Source organism: Homalodisca vitripennis, chromosome 2 (genome assembly GCF_021130785.1).
Source record: "Homalodisca vitripennis isolate AUS2020 chromosome 2, UT_GWSS_2.1, whole genome shotgun sequence".
Taxonomy (NCBI): Eukaryota; Metazoa; Arthropoda; class Insecta; order Hemiptera; family Cicadellidae; genus Homalodisca; species Homalodisca vitripennis.
Genome location: NC_060208.1, coordinates 127,508,319 through 127,528,410, shown reverse-complemented (window position 1 = coordinate 127,528,410; position 20,092 = coordinate 127,508,319). Strand labels below are relative to the sequence as shown.

Here is a 20,092-nt window from a genome sequence, read left to right as displayed (position 1 = left end):
TGCTCAAACCTGCAAGGATATGAGATAATTTAGGTTTCCTTAATTATTTATTGGTTAAGTAAAAAATTAAGAGAAAACCGTCTTAGAAAAATCTATAGTATATAACAATGGAATTAGGAAAATTTTCTACATCTTTAACATTTTCTATACATATTTTGCTATAAAAAATACAACTTAAAATTATTTTTACCAAGATTAACCGTATTTTGAAATGAAGTCAGGCTACAATTAGCCGTGGACAATTAGAAGTAAAACTCATTAAACAACAAACTTTCTCAGTCAGTTCCTACTTAGAGGGTTATAATTATAATTTCAGAGTGTCCATTTTGACTGTGTCACCATCAGTTTCTATAAAATGACTAAATTAATGGTTAAATCTAGACAAAACTACAGCGATTTCAAAAGTTACTACTGGTCTAACGACGATAAGCTCAATAAACAAAGAACAACAGACAAAGGACACAATACACTTTTCTAGTCAAAAACAAATCATGTTTTACAATTCTGACATAGGGAAGATCTAACTTGCTCCTATATTGCTGAATTGTAAGTCTTGGAACACAAATGTGTCCCCTGTCTAATAATTGTGATGCAATTCAAATGGTTCAATTCAATCGTCTAAACTTGTATAATCAATTATCTCATTCTCGCCCCCGCAAATCACTAGCTTCTGTGATCTATCAGAAAAAATTCAACTAGGTTGTGTTCCTATTTCAACCACACCTGTACACATTCTCAAATGGTTTAATAAGTATAACTTTTTTAACATATGAGTGAAATTATAACAAGCTATCACCTCAGAAACAACAATACAACAATTCATTCACCAATTCTAGCCAATAAATTCTGATAAAATATACGATTACTCACTTTATTTACATGATCATATACAAGTTGATGAGCAAACCGAGGGCATGGCTCCACGTGTTGCATTCTGTTCCAGTACTGTTCTCCGGTGTTCTCGTTTTGGTAAACACAAGACCTGGTACAAAACAATACAGTACATTTTAGAATTAATACCAACAGAATTAAGTGTCACTTTGTTCAGCATCTGTCTGGTTCTTTGTTTTGTTTTGAGTTCAAAGTATTTTGTGTACCCCTTTGGAGTCCAGCATCTGATCTGTAAGACAGTCATACTATATGCCTAAATAACCAACGTTTGACCCATCAGGGGGTTACAAAACTAACATTCAAAAGGAATTTATTTTTTCTCAATTCAACAAAATACAGAAAAATCATGAATACAAAAAAACACAAATACAATTTCTTCCATACTTAATGTCATTCTGAATAAGAAATATCAATGGAAAATATTGTATTCCTCTTACTTAAACTTACACCAAAAGTAACAAAAAAATCAATCTTGGCCATAATTAAGGCTTATATGTATCAAAATTAAATCTATATTTTGACAGTTTGATTAATTGCAAAACTCTTTCTATAATATTGATGAGTTTTTTTCTATTAACAAAATAAAACTTTTACTGATTGTTTCAAGATAAACTCATGATATAATCAGTGTTATACTCAACTAGACTGCTTGGTCCCACAGCAAGGATTCCCACAGCAAGGGGTATTATAGCTCAGTGTGTCACAACAAGGCGCCTAGTTGTGGGAATATTTGCTTTTGAAATCTTCGTTGTGGGATTCCTTGCTTTGGCACAGAGCAGTAAAATCGCAGAACAGTCCCATAACGTCGAATATTGAATTGTATCGCAGCAAGGAATCTTTTAACAAGGAATCCCATAGCGAGGAATGTTTTAACGAAGAGTCCCACAGCGAGACGTTGGAGGGGAAGGCCTGAGTTGCGTAAAGAACTTTGGTGCCGAAGAGGGAAATTACCTCTGTCACACAGGGATTAAATGGCGTCACAAGTGCACACATATTTCAAAACTTTTGGTAAGGTTAACTTATTCAGTATTTTGCAGTAAGTTGTGTGAAGTAAGTTTTACAAAGAAGGGAACATTAATTATGCTCTGATCTCTTTTAAGGTTATTTTGACCAGTCTTAAGTTAGCAGTTTGAAGCTGTTTTATATTACCCTTTTTTGCTGCATCATACAGTTTCACTGTCCACAAAAAAGTAGTCTGGTAAAAACAAAAATGTCCTGCCATTTTGTAAGCCACTCAATAATTATCTCAGGTGTTATATGACAGTGATATCGTTAAAATATAGTAGTCTATTATAGTTGGACAAAATGCAACACAATAAATTCACTATCATAAAAAGTTTATTTTTGAACTTTAATTCTAACAAGAATAATTAAAACTCAATAGTTTGAAAAAGTACTTAACTTTAATTATTTTATAACATGGGAGACAACAGACTAAAATCTTCCATATAATGTTAGAAATCTACATTTATAATATTTTTGCCAGAATTTGGAAGTAAGCACTTAACTCGTGATAATTTCACATGAAGAAAACGAAGGGTGTTTTATGACACCTCAAAACCCAGACAGAAAGAGAACAGTCAATTTCTATTGTTGTTACAGCAAGTCGAGGGCCGCATACCTGCATACCTAGTATGTGACGTGCCTCGCAATATTGGCAGTATTGTTCGTTTTTCACTCCTAGCAACTAACAGTTATCACAGAAGCAGCTCGAAGAAGAACGTATGTGAACCGAAATATAGGAGAAAAATATTCAGTAACAATTATATTAAGTACTATAAACAACTGTGCACTGCATTTGCTTGATTTGAGATGGGCCTTCAGCCACACTCCTCAATTAATAATTGTATAGTATTAGTTTAGAATTTCAATATCATAATTTACAAAATACAATGTAATTTTCATTGTCTCCTTGGAACAACATTATGTACTTTATAATAATACAAACATCTTAAAATAAATTGATCCAATCTATAAATATCCTGCAAATAAACTTACACTAATACATCTACAAGTAGATTCATACAAGAAAAAGTTAATTAATGTGAAATGAATAGAAAATTCTTTCCACGAAAGAAACTGATATTAATTTTTGGTGATGATAAAAATCAAGGTTAGCGATACAAATAAATAGCTTAAAGATATATTTTCTAAAATTCACATATCCTCGATAAGAGATCACAAACATTGAGTAAAAGTTCAACATATATTCCAAACGTTGTAACTATTTGTAATATAAGGATGAAACAAAAATGAGTGGATCAAAACTAAATATATCATATTTTGGATTTTAATTTTAATAATACTGTATTATGTAAAATATATCCAACAGTACCATTGATCTTTGGTTCTGAATTCCCTCCCGTAAGCCATTCAAACGTGATTAATCAATGTAGATGATTTATTGCCGGAACTCATTAAAAAGTAGAATAATGTTATTTAGTATTTTGTAGGTATAAGTACTCTTCATTATTTATCAAGTTGTTGTAAGTAGTCTATAAATCAGTGTTTCCCAAAGTATGCCCCACGGTATCCTGAGGTGTCTCGAAATCCTGCCAGGAGCACCACAGTTAATTTAAAATGATTATGAAAATATCATACTGTGTTAAAAATTAAAAATGTATATTTATTATTACCTTGGCGCTAGACTAGATTTATAATGTCATATCAAATTATTGATTCATCATTAATATACCTACAGCTCCATAAATTACTTAAAATTACCTTTATATTAAACTAGTTAAACATAAACAAAAGAGATTGCTACGTCATCGCATATATACTCGCACGCGCACTATTTCACTATTTTTTTGGAACGTGTTGCATTGACGCACAACACCACTCTACCTTGACAAGCCAATAAGCAGCATTAACTGGTAAAACTGTGTTGTAATAAGTTCTCTAATAGTGGCGAGTCGAAAATGGAGCTTTAAGCTCTGTTCGAGCGAAAGCGACCATTGGGATTTTGACCCATTAAATGATTCATAGATATAAATTAACCACTAAATATCTCATTAACCCTTTAAGTGGTGGTCATTTGTGGTCTTAGTGGCAGGCCGTTTTCGGGTAAATTGCCATGATCTTATTTTTAGAAAATATTGTTTAAGTGATAACCTAGCAACATTATATATTTTTGTTTTCCTTATTTAACTATAGAATAAGAATAAATATGATATTTGGTTCCTTATTTTTATTTTCAGATGAATATCATTGTAGATGTGTAAAGATTTTCTTTTAGAAAAAATAATTTTTAAGTTCTACTGTCCGTCACTTTGAAACTACTGGAGCTACAAAATAATGTCATATTCACAGAATATACACAATTTTATTCTAAACAAATTACTTCCTATGCATTTTTTCTATTTACAAGAACAAAAAAGCTAGATGGGAAAAACTAAATCTATGTATAAACTTGTTTTTTTTACTCCGAGTCACTAGAAGGGGCTTGTCTTTTCCTCCCAGTAGTGTAGGGCCTATAATAGTGGCTTAGTTTGTCATAGCACAGTATATTTCGTAAATATAAAACAGGAATTGTCTTATCGCAAACCCCTCCCCATCCTCAGACAGAGGTCAAAGTCGAGCGGTCTAGTAGATAACGTGACTACAGAATCTCGCCGCCCGTTCAGCTGGTGCGCCGCATTCTTGTACTTTCGTGCCGAAGTGTCTGTCGAGTGCGTCGCTTTGTTGTACTTCCGTGTTTTACTGTGTGTGTAATAGATTAGTGATGGGGTGAGACTATGAGAATTTGGGATTTACCCAGGAGCGAAGAAGGGGCCATTCATTTTTTACAAGATCATGACTAGTTGCCTAAATCTAAAATATGCATGGCGGTCGGCAGTTGCAGCTGAAGGCGGAAATCCACTACACTTACTCATCCTTGATATTGCTGCATTCTGGGCGTCACAGGAAACCCATTAACAATTATTAATCGTTGTATGTTTGTAATTTTGTAATTGAAGAGTTGCTTTTTCGTTCTATAATGCTTTTTTCTATAAATTTATATGTTTGTGTTCCTCATACTGGTGTAGTCGGTATAATCCCAAAGTACCCCAACATTTTCCATGACGAACGAATAACCTAAACTTTTACCGGTAACACAAACAACGCGATAAACAATAATATACTGACAATAACAGTACACAAAGTCGCCAAACAAAACAGTGACGAGACGAGTAGACAGCTGTTCTCTCGGCTGCCGCCAGGTCAAACGAAAACTGTTTGATTCATTTAGGCCAGCAAACATTAGTAACATGAATACACACTATACTATATATGATATATATAGGAAATTTCATGGAGAATACGATAGTTCAAAAACTAGGCCTAAAAATAATGGATGGTTGCGGAGCAACAGCCTTAAATGTGAAGCGACGGCTGTGATGGCGCTTGCCACTTCGCAGCGGCGTGAATCATACGTCTCAGACGGCGCTTGCCACTTATAGGGTTAAGGAACTGCACGATGTACTTAATATTGTTATGGGTGCAATTAAAAAAAAATTTCATTAAAAACATTCTTAAAAGTAAGATTTTTTAACAAATGTGCAAGGATATAGGATCTGACCACTCATTATCCACTCTACAGTAGTTATTGTTGGTTTTCTCTTTGCAACCCCCTTTCTAGGGTGATTTAGCTGACACAAAAAATAAGCTTACCAAAATGATAAAAACAATGTCATTGCCGAAAAATTTATTGATAAGAACTCTCTGTTGAAGATAACTTTTTCTTACTGAATTGTTTGAAAAGTTGAACATACTAAGCCGACAGCTCCTCCTACACTCCCACCGGGAGGGTCATAGATGCGTAGTGTGCCTTCTACATCGAGCAACACATATTGTAATCCCATGTGGTTACATACGTTTGTGTGGCACATGATCAGGCACACTACCTAACTATCAAAGCATCATCCAGTGTCCATTGTGTAGGAGTGCTGGCTCGAAATATACCAAACATTTTAATTGTTTTTAATATGTAATTTATATGTTTTATTATATTTCTTGTAATTTATAAGTGATTATTTTTTAAATAAACATTTAACACATTTATGCTGACGAGGACACTTAACGGCCCTTAGTACAGACAGGGTAAATTATAAACGTATATTGATTATAAACTTACTTTGAATAAATATACTTGTAAAACTAAACTAAACTTAACGGTTAACTAAACTTAATGCTAAACTAAACTTAACATGATGTAAAAACTATTTACTGAAAAGTTAATTAAGGAAAAAATTAAAATACAAAAGAAAAACAGACAAACATTTAAGTGCTGAAGTATAACAAACCTATTAATAATTGAAAACAGAAGCCATGTTATATTCCATTCTGGCATGGGGACTAATTACAGTAAATAATAAAAAATAAATATATATTTTTAAAACCTATGATAAAATTCTTTTGTAACATACATTTATTTTGTTTTTTTAATTGTAAATGTATGTCCGTAATCTGTGTTTGAAGTTTGTTATTGACAATGGATGGTTTGAAAGTATAATAAAATGTTGTACATTTGGCATTGTTAAACTACATTTATAAAGAGGAATCTATCCTCTTGTTCAGGTGTAAAAAATAGCCAAAAAAAAAGCGTGAACCTGTTAATTCTGATTCTTTTGGCATAAATGACTCATTTTTTAAGGTTAATATTTGGTTTTAGTATCGTTTGTAACTATTAGTTAATCAATAAATAAACTAATAGTTAAAGGCTTAAAGGGCTTTGAATATATTTAGGTATACCAGCTAATTGCATAACCAATTGTTTCCATGTTTGTGCTTATTTCTCTGATTTTATATTTTCTATACTATAAGAAACCAAGTTTTTGAGGGTGTTTTACAACATGTTATAATGGTTTAAAGTTGATCAGTAATTATATATGTTTGTATTAGTTTTATTCTTACTTGTTTTTTTATAAATAAAAACATTAATTTAATTTAAACCTCTTAACTTATTTGTATATTAAGTTTTGCAATTTATGGTATGTATAATTTCTTTCTTTAGACTTTTGTAATCTGTATTCAGAAATACACAATTACATTATAACAAAATCAACATGATTAAATATATATTTCCATTATGTTTTCGTGTTATCTGCAGTGCTTTGAGTGAGATGGCGAGGCCATATCCCAATACGTTTAATTTTATTTGTGTCAATTATAGGTACATACATACATATATGTGTGTGTAAGCTCTCGGGAGCTTAGAGTGTTCATAGCTAGTTTTTAATGTACATTCTTGGGGCTTTGTGAACCATTTGGTTCAGTGACATAAGTTTCAATGTACGAGACTTACAAATTGCAACTGAAATTTAACTACTCCTTGTGGGCATTGAGCCAAAATGTTTTATTTCTGATTAGAGAAGATGTGGTTGAAACATAACTTTACATTATCTCAACATTTTCATAGTAATTAAAGAAGAATTGCTAGGCCGGTTGGTTAAGAAGTATTTATACTAAGTCTTCTAAATTATTAAGATTTTGAGAATATACTCCTCTAATACGGTCATAACTGCTGATATAAGTTCAGCTTGTCTTCAGATTTCCTGAAAAATAATATTCAATGACAGGGCTGTTATACAGGGTGTAAAAACAGTCCCGCACGGGCTTGATAATTCCCGAACGATTACAGGTAAAGCAATTAAAACTTGGTAAATCATTACTGCACTTTTAAATCTACTTTTTCAAGTAACTACCATATTTTTGTCATATCAGGGGGATGGCCCGCAAGGAGTCAGAGGGAAATCTATGAAAAACATTGCAAAGAAGTGTGTTAACTATTTCTACAGTAAATGGGATGACAATGACAGACACTACAAACAAGAACAGGCAGAAAGACACTGTTACAAAGAAACCTTCTATTATGGTAGCTTAAAACAAAGAAATGAGTGCCATCGACAGAAGCGATCAAATGCTGTCATAATATTCCAGTCCGAAGAAATTGCTTCACTAGTATATATATATATATATATATATATATATATATATATATATATATATATATATATATAAAACTAGTTATAGTAAATATAACTAATTATCTGTTAAGTCAACTTTCGGTTCATGTAAGACCATTTCTGGTACCAATGTTAAAAAAGAACTAACTAAGAAACCTTAAAAGATTTTAGGAATCAAACAAACCTCAACCAACAAAATTCATATACACACCATGACATTAAGGTCTAGGAGCAATACATAGGACTGGGGGTGGGTGCCTTTACCCTTCCCCCTCCTGACCATCGTCTTCCTGTCTCATTGTTTCAGCTATCACGCTGTGAGGACGCAGGAAGTGTTAAGTTGGCTGAAAGAGTCAAGACTAACAGTAATCAGTGGTTATTGACAAAAAACAACAATATCAATTTTTGTTAGTGCAACATAAATTAAGTTATTATTTTCTTAAGAATATTACATAAACAACCATCAAACACTTACCATCTGTCCTGGTTTATATAGTAGACCCAAAAGGAGTTTTGAACATTATCATCACGTTTTTCTTTGTCTTTGCTCAATCCCTAGAAAAAGAAAGTATATATTCTTACATTGAAAGCTAACATAAATTGATACTTATGTTTTTAAATAATGGCCGGCCTGTTTATAGGTTCACTGTAAAAAAATTAAACACGTAAAATACAAATTAAAAATTAAATATATAATTAATGATTCAGTAATTTTAAACTGGTAAATGAACAAGGTTCTTTTATTATTTACAACAAAATGAAAAATTGTTAATTTTTAATAGTTAAATAGTACATTTTTAAGTGATGCCTTTAAAATACAATATGCATTATATTTATTATCTTGTTTTAAATTATTGTAATATTTATACACCAGTACACCTGTGCAAAGAGTGAAATATTGGTTGAATTACTTTATGTCTTATAAACCCATAATACGTTCATTCACCAGTCTGTCCATTTGAATCAAACACAACAATTTTAGTTGAACTTACGTCAACTGTTTACATTATTTGTGACCTTAAGTCTGCTTATATTCATTCCTCTCCTGAATTCCTCCTGGGGAAACAACTAATCCATCTGCGATGACGACCCCGTAACATGAGACTTCAATAAGACTCACCAGTTCCTACCCATTACTACAACTTCAGGTGACCCCTTCCTTTCTATAGAACTGGGATAAATTATATCCACTTTGTATTCCAAAATAATCCAGTATAACGTGTACAAATAATTTAAAACATATATATTTTTATCTGAGTCTAATCTTTTACTTAACTGACTGTTGGAGACTTACACCAGACAAGAACAAGAAACAGTACAATTTTAATAAAATCAAAACAATAGCATGGATTTTTAAATTTCTAAAATAAATTACCCCAGCTTGAAAGCAGAGGCTGGTAAGTTAGGTAGAGCAGGGATCTCCAAAGGAGACATAATAATTATAAAACATATCTATAGTTTAAATTAGGGAATTTAACATGTCTAAACAGAATATTGGAAGATATAAAGGATGAGCAAACACAATCAACAATAAGCAGTTACAGGGGAATTTTACCAACTATGAGATAGTTAACAGTCGCAAGATATTGAATAATTAAAATGATTCAATGGTTAGTGAAGCATTGCTATCATTTATAAAGAAGCAACATCAAGGATGGGGGAGAGCAGGAAGGAAATTAATTATCACGGTAACATTAGAAATGTAAATCGGAAATTCATGAGTTACTGCACGTACAGATTAATATGAAAAAAACTGTATCCCTTTCCAGCCAAAACAATTTCCAAATATAACGCGTATGACCATTCCAACATTCCCAATACTTTATCAAGCAGGGATCTCTGAGACAAACAGAAAGTGATAAACGAGCACAATATTTTCAAGGTGTTAAAGAGGCTTCACCATCCAGTTCAGATACTTGTAGCTGTAAAATCTAAACAGTTAGATATATGGCAAACAAATTTGGAATAGTTCCTTAAATTAATAAATACACAAACGTGTCAAATTTTATCAAAATCTGAGATGATGGGAATTAGATAATTTTTTGTGGTTGATTTAATACATAGTGACTATCATTTACATTTTCCAGTTCACGCCACATAGAAAAATTTCCATTACAATAATTCAATCCATGAGCAAGCAATTTTTTATGTGGTGTGAAAAAAGAAAAAACTAGATTATAATTCATGAGTATAATTTCTCATTAAGAATTAAACCATGTAGCAGGGTATACTTTTGTACAGTACGTGTAGTCATGACAAATCATTTCAGTTAAACTTCAAGCAAAACAAAACAGCACAGATGGGTTAGTAAAGGTATTGTGTTACCACTGCATAAGTAATGTAGGAGATGGTAAATTAAACTGTGAATCTGCTCTCAATCAAAATTTCACTACATCTTACATGATCAAGTGTAACTTATACAGTGAAATTTATGTTTTAATGTCATCAATTAAAATAAAATACCTTATTTTTTCTACTAAAAATACTTGCTTGATTATAATATAAATCTTATCTTATAATAACTCAAATTCACTAACTTTACTAGAACTTGAATATTTTCTTGGAATGCGTGTTATTTTTTCATGACCAAAGCAACTCTTTAACAATGAATGAATGAATGAATGAATGAATGAATGTTTATTGTCATATTACATCTTACAAGATCCAGCTATGCTGGTAAGACAGATGACATAGTCAGAAATTTCCCTTTTTTCGGTTAAAATTCCCTTATTAACAGGTTAATACACGAAAAAAAAGTGTGAGAAAACCAAAAAACAAAAATATTCTGATAGAACAAAAATTTATTATTTTAGGCCTGTTTTGGTTGCTTTTCTTTTTAGTTTGTGGAACAAATTTTCACTTTTTTGCCCAAATGTATAATGAAATATTTAAATTTACCATGAAGATGGTAAAAAAGTATGAATTATGGTTTCTATAAAAAATGTTAATCCACTTATTGATTCAATATGAAAACATCATTTAAATTTAGAAAGAAATATATTATTAAACCTTCAGCTTCATATTATTAACTACAGCATTGCTATGATTACGACTTGATATAATATAATGAGATCACTTTAGGCGATTTTATTAATTTCTTATAGAAGTAATTATTTCACTAACTGCTAAAAGCATATTCTAAATTTAGCTGCCCATGAAATTTAATAATTGGGATAAGCATTAAGGCAAAATACTTGCTTTATTGATGTTCCTTATTGTTTTGCTGACCAGAAAATAAAAATGAAACTAATCAAAATATGTTGTTACATACATATATGTTATAGTTAGTTGTTCCTAAGCTATAGCTTTTGAGGTTAATTGGGATACAACTTTTAGTGTGACAATATGGCAGATGCTGTAGCACTGTAAGTTTTAGAGGAATGATAAAGTGGAAAGCAGTGTTAGTTTACAAAGCAAGGACTTGTTAACTGAGGATACAACAGGAAGAGACAGTTTAGGAAGGTGGATGACAAAACAAGGGAGCAACAACAAATAGTAGTTAAAGTAAGGAGGAGAGGGATACCTCAAACATTTGAGGAATACAATATAATTCTTCTTTTCCAACATTTCTAACTTTAGTGTAAGTATTTCAATGGCAGATCTTACAAAAATTTAAAAAATGTGCAATGTTTAGTTTGATTTTGTTGAAACAGAATTTTAACTTTAACTCTTTTAACTCCGACATCCGATCAGATTGGATATACGAAATATGCTTTAAACTCCGACGTCCGACGAGATCGGATCCAGCTGGTCTCGCCAAAACCTCCGGATCCGATTATATCGGATGTTGGTTTTTAGTATATCACTGGCTTAGTAACAAACCAAAAGCTAAAATATTCGGTGTTATGACGTTATACGTGAATTGACGAGTAAAATGATGTATAGTTGCTTACTCTATGTCTGATTTTTGTGCCGGTGATCACGATTGGAAACAGCTGTCAGTCTACTTCTTGTTTCCAACGTTACGACTACGTATTGTCGACTTGTAGTGTTTGTAAACAAAGCGTGTTTGGATTATTCCTTCGTAATTGTGTTTTATTCGTTGAAAATGAGTCAAAGAAGACGAGTAATGTCTCCTGCTAGTGAGAACACTCTTATAAATAGTTTAGTCGAATCTGGCCTCGATGTTATAGACGATGATTTGAGTGAATCTTTTCTGGAAACTATTAGTGAGTCGGAAAGTGACAGTGAATTAGGTGAGGAGTTGTTGGATGATACTGATGAGGATCCCGACTTCATCCCAGGAACGGACAATGAAGATTCAGATGAGGATATTGTAAGTCGAAATAATTCTTTTATATTAGGTGATAGGCCTATGCCAAACAACACAGATCCAAACCTAGGCACTCCTGCCCCAGGGCCAAGTACTGAAGTAAACAATGTGAGCCCTGTTCCTAGGCCTAGAGGAGCTTCTCAAGCTAATCAGAGTAGGCCTATTGCCCCTGAAAAAGTTTGGAGTGTTGTTGATGATGCTTCTGACTTAGGCTATGACCACAATTTTTCATACCATGAAGAACCTGGCCCAAAACATTGCCCCCCTTCTGATGCAAAGCCAATCTCTTATTTTAATTTATTTTTTTCAGTACATTTACTGGAAACATTTGTACATCAAACCAATTTATATGCAGATAAGTACTTGAAAGACCATCAAAACCATCTAAAACCGAACTCTATGAACTAGAGCTCATATGTGGAAAAAAGTAACAGTAGGTGAAATAAAAGCATTTTTGGCAGTTATTTTTAACATGGGAATTATACGAAAACCTACGATTCAAAGTTATTGGGCAACTGCTGACTTACTTATAACGCCATGGTTTGGTCAGATGTTTTGTCATAGTCGTTTTGAGAGCATTTTGCAATTTTTTCATACTGTCGACAATCGCACCCTAAAAAAGCCAGGTGAGACTGGCTATGACCCTTGTGGAAAATTTCTCCCAGTTATGGAACTTTCCAACAGAGTTTTTAGAACGTATTATACACCACACAGAGAATTATCTGTCGACGAGAGCCTGGTTGGAACCAAAAGTCGCTCCCAAATCCTACAGTATTTACCGAATAAGCACCACCATAAGTGGGGAGTGAAAATGTGGATGCTGTGCGACTCAGTTTCGAATTACTGCTTGGGGTTTTACTGTTACAGAGGAAACAGGGACAATACAAACCAAGGTACTGGTTTGGCCTTTAATGTTGTAAAAAAACTGTTATCTTTAGGTCCTTACCTGAACAAAGGCTACCATGTTTTTTGTGACAACTACTTTTTGAGCATCCCCTTAGCTGATTTTTTGTATTCAGAGAAAACTCATATCACTGGTACAATGTGGAAAAATAGAAAAGGCATACCACCACAATATAGGGACAAATTTCAAATAGGACAGAAAGTATATATGAGGAGTGATAGTTTGCTCTTGTTAGGCTACAGAGAAAAAAAAATCACAAAGACAGCCTGTTCTTCTTCTTTCGACCAAATCCAAAGCTGAGTCTGTCCAAGTTATGAAACATAGGGGAAATGTTCAAACTGTGAAAACAAAGCCTGAGATGATTCACTCGTACAATCAGTACATGGGAGGTATTGATACATCAGATCAGATGTTGTACTGCTATTTGGACGAGCGCAGAACTGTTCGCTACTGGAAAAAAGTGGTTCTAAACATATTTTCTAGGATGGTTCTAAACGCATACATTCTGTATAAGGAAAACTGTACTGGTAAGCAGTTAACTAGGCTTCAGTTTACAACTGCTATTATTCAGGAACTGGCTCAGGAATGGTTACAGCAGAAAAATGCTACCAACATGGCAGGTGGTGATGGTCGTGTAATCAATGTAGGTTGCAGCAATCAGTTTGGTCTGGAACCCTTGCCGGGAAAAAAAGAAAGGGAATGTGTAGTGTGCAGTCCTGTAAGCATTGCTGGAGGAGGAAAAAGGAGAAGGTCTAGGACTGCTTGTGTGAAGTGCAAGAGAGGCCTGCATGGGGGGTGTTTGTCAAGTCATTCGTGTTGAACAAAGTGTATCAAGACTGCGTGTAAATATTTTTTTGTAAATATAAGCCTAATTAGAAACTATATAGTACTCTTCTATTTATGTTTGTGTTGTGTTGTAACAAGAAAACTATGTCATGTATTAGCTGCAAAATATCCTCAACAGAGTGATCAACTTGTGAACTTCGACCAGAACCTGTGAAAATTTTGAATATGAGAACTTATACAAATGTTGCTGTAACATCTATACCATTCAATCTAGGACATTCAATTTTTGGTTGCATGTTTATAAATAAAAGGTCTTTTTATAAAAAAATAGATTAAGGAGTTAAGTTGAAGTATAATATTAGTTTTACCATGTCAAACTTAAAAAAAATTTATAAAATTTTTTTTTTCTAAGAGAATAAAAAATATAAGAAACATATTTTATACCAAAATATATTTTTTTAAAATATTAATCCATTTCAAGTAAAGTAAAACAAAACAAGAATCATCAGTCTACTACAATAAATAAAAAAGTTACAGAATTTAATGTGCAGCCATGTAAAATACGACATTTTTGCATGGAGTTTCTGGCATAACCTAGTAAATAAGAACCGGTTTTTCCACCATGTACCTTAAAAAAATCACGGAGTGAAAAGGGTTAAAAAAAGAACAAACTATTTAAACTCTCATCAATATATATTTCTTTTGATTTTAACCACACACAATTCAGGAGAAAAAGATCACACAGTATTAGTCCTATTCTGGAACTTTTATACCCAAGCAATATGAATTAATAACTATTATAAATAATTAGTATTATTAACTGTTATTATAACTATTATTAACTTATTAAATGAGTATTAATAACTTATATGTCAAAAACAAAATAAAAATCTAAAACAGAAAATTAAATATGTAACGGGTTATAGGCCTAGCCTGTAACCTAAATCAACTTTTTACAATTAATAATAAATTCGAGAATAATATAATACAATAAATAATATTTTTCTATTAATAATAAATCTAAAATGAATAGGAATCCAAACGACAATTTAATTGCTTAGTTAAAGTTATCATTCTCATATTTGAGAATAATCAAATTTCAATTTATTATGAAGGTTAGTTGTGCATGGTGACATAGTCCGTCACTGACAGTTTTGTAACCTCAAACATAAATCTCGAATAGTAAAGTGGCCATATTTAATAAAACTCGATAGTTCCTCATCAACATCAAAGAACAAAGGTAAACACGGGCAAAACGCGTGCCACGATTGGCTAACGTAACGATTTACTCTCATTGGAGGGGTAGCGACCCCGCGGGAACGCAAACTCGTTCTCTGCGCACCGAATTCGAGTGGGTTGTTAGCCAGAAGTAAAAGCGGATCATTTTTCGACCAGAAAAAAAACGGAAAATTTCCGTTTTGAAGGGTATCACTTTTCCCTCTCTGCGCACCTGACGCGGAGTTTGGGAAAGAGAGAGTCTTCTTCCTCGACCTCTTGATGATGTAGTACGTTGTGAAAACAGTTTTCAAAATTTTTCAATTATTAATCAGTCTTTTTTTCAATGTGATCCAAATTTAAATTTTTCAATTATCTGTGAGGACCGCCGTGTCGCCATCATGGGATTTGGTGAATATGTTTAAGAGTATTTAAACCTTTTCGATCAACATTTTTAACTAATAATCAGACTCTAAATTTTAACTGCTAGGGAGTAGGGGTATTTTCTAATTAATTATTTCAAGCTAATTGGATTTTGTGTTGTAGGATGTTATTTTAAGCATAGCCATAATTTCATTTCATCAAAATCATGTTTCATTAGTATTAGTTTTTATTAAATAAAAATAAAATTTGTTTCTATCAAAAATTTTATTTTCATTTACCACATATAGCTGCCCTACGCCGCACCCATTGTAAAACGACCCTGTAAAGACAAAGAGTCTAAAGCTAATATATTTTTCACAAAACCTATCTTTTTACTATTTATTATAAGGTAACGTATCCGTTACAAAATATGTTGATAATTAAATAATGGCTGATAAGATTTACATAGTTATGCAGTTCCTTTGTGCAGAAAAAAATGTCTTTCATGGGGGAGAAAGGAAAAAGGCAGTAAAATGCGACTACTTCAAAGTAGTAATGGAAAGCTAAATGAATGATAAATTAATTGGATAACAACTATAGAATCTCTGAGGAACATTCACTTACCGAGAGAACGTAGATCTCGTTGAGTGTCGGGTCGATGGTGGCTCGCTGCGTAAAGCCAGCGGCTGGCAGAGAGTTTATCTGCCTCTTACTGCCATCACTGATCTGCTTCACCACTCCCGAATCTACATCGTACGTGAAGAAATCATTCAAGTACTCCTTGCTGCGTTGTCCCGCAAAGATGAACAGTTTCCTTTCAATCTGGTCAGACAAGACATTTTTTTTTTATTCTCTGTTTCTAAACCAGTGAATCTAATGATAGCAGGAGAAACAACATCGTTTTTAGATATGGGTGTTAAGTTGGAATCATATCAAAATTTTGAAGTTTAAAACAATGACTTAATGCAACAGAATTTGGATTTTTAAATATAAATAATAGTGTATCTGATAATCATACTACAGAATTTGTAAATAATGTTATCATAGATCGTAATACAGGATGTAACATTTTTAAATGGCAAGAAATCACAGTTTTAGATGTATTAAATACTAAATTTAGATTAAGTTCTTCTCGTGGTCAAGATTACTATGAGTTTTCAAATTATGTTCATTTAATAGTAGAACCACTGACATCATTGTTTAATATGATTTTAAAGCAAGGTATTTACCCTAAGGCACTAAATATTACAAAAGTGACTCAAATTCTTTAAAAAATGGGATAAACTAGGTCCATCTAGCTACAAACCCATCTCTCTGTACCAATATTTAGTAAAATTATAGAATCATGTATTAAAATTCAACGTAACACTTTTTTTACAAAAAAATTGCCTTTTTGGTGGGGAACAATTTGGTTTTATACCAAGCAGAAATACTATACAAGCAGTTAAAATTATTGTGAACACATATGTTTTGACGAACTTAGAAAACAAATTGATATCATCTGCAATACTGATTGATTTGACTATGGCATTTGACTGTAATGTCATAAGTGACTGTTAGAAAAACCTTTTGTGTGTGGAGTCAAATACAATGAATTTAACCAGTTCACATCCTATTTGAAGGATAGGAACCAAATGGTAGTCCAGCACACAGATAAGTCTAACTTAAAAAGTACTGTAATTGGTGTATCACAGGGATATTTTCTTGAACTCTTTCTATTTGTAATTGCTAAATTATTTTGCATTTTATGTGCCTTGTTCATCATTATTATATGCAGACGATGTAACATTTATAAATTATAATAAAAGTGTAGACAAACTTATCCAAGATGAAAATAATGCATTAAAAAGAGCCTAAAGGCGCGTTTCCACTGAGGCAACAATATGCGTCATGTAGCATGCTACAAGTGTCGTTCTGTTGCTATATGTGTACCGTGCGTCTTCATACTTTGTTGCAAGTAGTTTGTTGCCCAATAAATATGTCGCCAGTTGTCACTTGCTACTTGTCGCCGTTACTTGTAGCAAGACCCAGAACATTTCAAGTCGTGCAACATTTTTCTGTAGTAGTGTGCGTCATGTCTTCAGAAGCAGTGATAGCTGCTGCTTATTTGATCCTCGCAAATGGCAGAAGAAGAAGTAGGAAGAAGCCTAGGTGGTGGATCAGAGATTTATTTGTTAAAAGCGGTGACAATCGCAAGGAATTTTTTGAAAAACTCCTTTCAAACGATGATAGTTTGTTTAAAAATTTCAATGGTATGAATAGGCAGGATTTTGACTACTTAATCGAAAAGGTCACTCCTTTGGTGAAAAAAGCAGACACCAACTGTCGGGATGCGATACCGGTTCAAGTGCGAGTATTGTTGACTTTACGGTACCTAGCTACTGGTGATAGTTATGCATCTCTTCAGAATTTCAATCCCAAGTATTTGTCGCATAAATTATTAAGATAATACAATTTTATTATATATAAACATTATTATGTAACAAATAATTAGTTAATGATATCGGGAACATAGTGACGTAAATTCAATCAAAGTATATAGAAATTAAATGTCACATAATGTATAAAAAATAACAAGGTGTAAAAAAATTAGGTTTAAATATTTAAAGGTGGAATATGAACTCTATTGTTATGAAAAATACCCAAATGATTTAAAAAATATATACTTGTTAAATCACTGTTAACCTACAAATGTACGTGTATGTAAAGACACTCTGTTCCTAATCCTAAATTTAATTAACTTACCTCAGAGTCTCTGCTGTTGAAAATGTTTCTCTTGGGATGTCAACATCTAACAAAAATGTCAGGAGATTGTACCCAAACCATTTCTCTTTTTTCGGAGATGAGCCACTCTTCGGTTTAGTGATTATTTTATGTTCCCGATGAAAAGCAGATCTCAATTTTTTTACTTTCTTTTTTAAATCAGTAACTGAACAGTTGTAGTTTAGAGCTAGTTGTTTTAATTCGTCACATTTAATATTTCTATCTTTATAAAACACACTTCTGTTGTCCCATAGCTCTGGTATATTATGGTAGTCTTCAATAAATAATGTAGTTTTTTTATTACTCCACTCCATGTCGCCCGTCTACTGCCGCACTCATCCACCTCTGCCTGAATAATGGCAACAGCGTGCGACACACTGTATTTTTGTAGCACAGTGTGGCATTCGTCTAGCGACACGTCGCAACAAGTAGTATGCGTCAATGCCGCATGCTACATGTCGCAGCGTGTTGCCTGACTTGAAATACACCGTGCTACATGCAACAGTGCCGCATGCCACATGTCGCCTACAAGTTGCCTCAGTGGAAACGCGCCTTTAGAGTGGTTTGAAGCCAACTGTTTACTAGTAAATGATAAAACAAACAAAAACTGGAAAACATGATATTTTCTTTATATCATGCATTATATAACGATGTTAAACCTATTAAGTTGTTTGGGATATATCTTGATAGTAGATTAAGCTGAGACTTTCATGTGGAACAATTATGCAAAAAATGATTTAGAGTTATTTACCTTTTACACAAACTAAAAAAAAGCATTACAATAAATATGCTTGTCACAGCTTATTATGCTTTTTTCACTCTTATCTAAATTATGGAATTTATGAAACTTTGTGAGGCAACTGTAGCAGCATGTGGCGAAAAACGCATTGCAAACTATTAAGAATGTTCATAAAAGGGATACATGCATGCCACTTTTTAGAGAACTTAATATAATGACCGTTCCTAGCATGTGTATGTATATATAGAGTTGTCTTATAAATTTTAAAGAATTACTATCTAATTTTACAACCAGACAAGATATTCATAGTCATAATACCAGGAAAGATCATATGCTTAATATACTCTGTCAAATTAGAAAAGTGTAAAAGCAGCCAAATATTCATGAAAATTAAGCTTTTTAATAAGTTACCTGAGAAATCTTGGTCTGTATCTTTACGTAGATTTAAAGAAGTAATAGAAAACTGGTTGAAACAAAAAGTATTTTATTCTGTACACAAATATTTGACCTGTAATACTAGTGATGTGTTTTAATTACTTTGTTTTTTACTCACTTTAATCATAATACAGGGTCATCAAAAAATAATGCTGGGTGGGGGGGGGGGGGGGTGGGGGGGGGGGGGGGTGGGGGGGGGGGGGGGTGGGGGGGGGGGGGGGTGGGGGGGGGGGGGGGTGGGGGGGGGGGGGGGTTACCTCTATCTTCTAGAATAAGGTCATTACTAAAAATAAATTGCAGGAGATCCTCACCTCTTGGGTTAATGTTGGTACTACCCCAGTAGGTGTGGTGCGCGTTGCAGTCACAGCCGAGGATGAGGGTTATACCTTTTTCTCCACAGTACTGCAGTAGCCTTAGTATTTACACTTGTGGGCAGTGTGTTGAAGGGTTAGGGAAATATGCTGAGGTAAAAATTACCTCTTTATCCACTTGTGAGGCTACTTCCACTATCACTGCCACTAGATCGTTTGTATTTAGATTTGTAACAGGGAAACCAGTTATATATTTTGAAAGTAAGATACAGCGCTCTTGGGTTTTCATTTGATCGATCGTATAGAAGATTACTATCCTGAGTCATTAAGCCTGTGATGTAACCTTTGTTGATCCAAGGTTCCTGGATTAAGGCGATATCCAGACCCGTTGTGATAAACCTCCTTCCCAAGATGTCAGTTGCGCCATTATCATGGTGGAGCTCTGAATTATGCGTATACTTATGG

General features: G+C 33.1%; 1 protein-coding gene across 1 annotated transcript in view; it reads right to left on the bottom strand.

The window, feature by feature from the left end:
- LOC124355800 (muskelin-like) overlaps window positions 1-18,662 on the bottom strand; it is a 32,577-nt gene extending 13,915 nt beyond the window's left edge. Inside the window, exons 1-4 of the mRNA XM_046806955.1 lie at window positions 18,615-18,662; window positions 16,004-16,201; window positions 8,314-8,393; window positions 871-982 (exon numbers count right to left, since the gene is read on the bottom strand). Coding sequence (XP_046662911.1) covers window positions 871-982; window positions 8,314-8,393; window positions 16,004-16,201; window positions 18,615-18,662 — 438 coding nt within the window. The remainder of the gene's footprint in view (window positions 1-870; window positions 983-8,313; window positions 8,394-16,003; window positions 16,202-18,614) is intronic.
- Window positions 18,663-20,092: the final 1,430 nt, after the last annotated feature.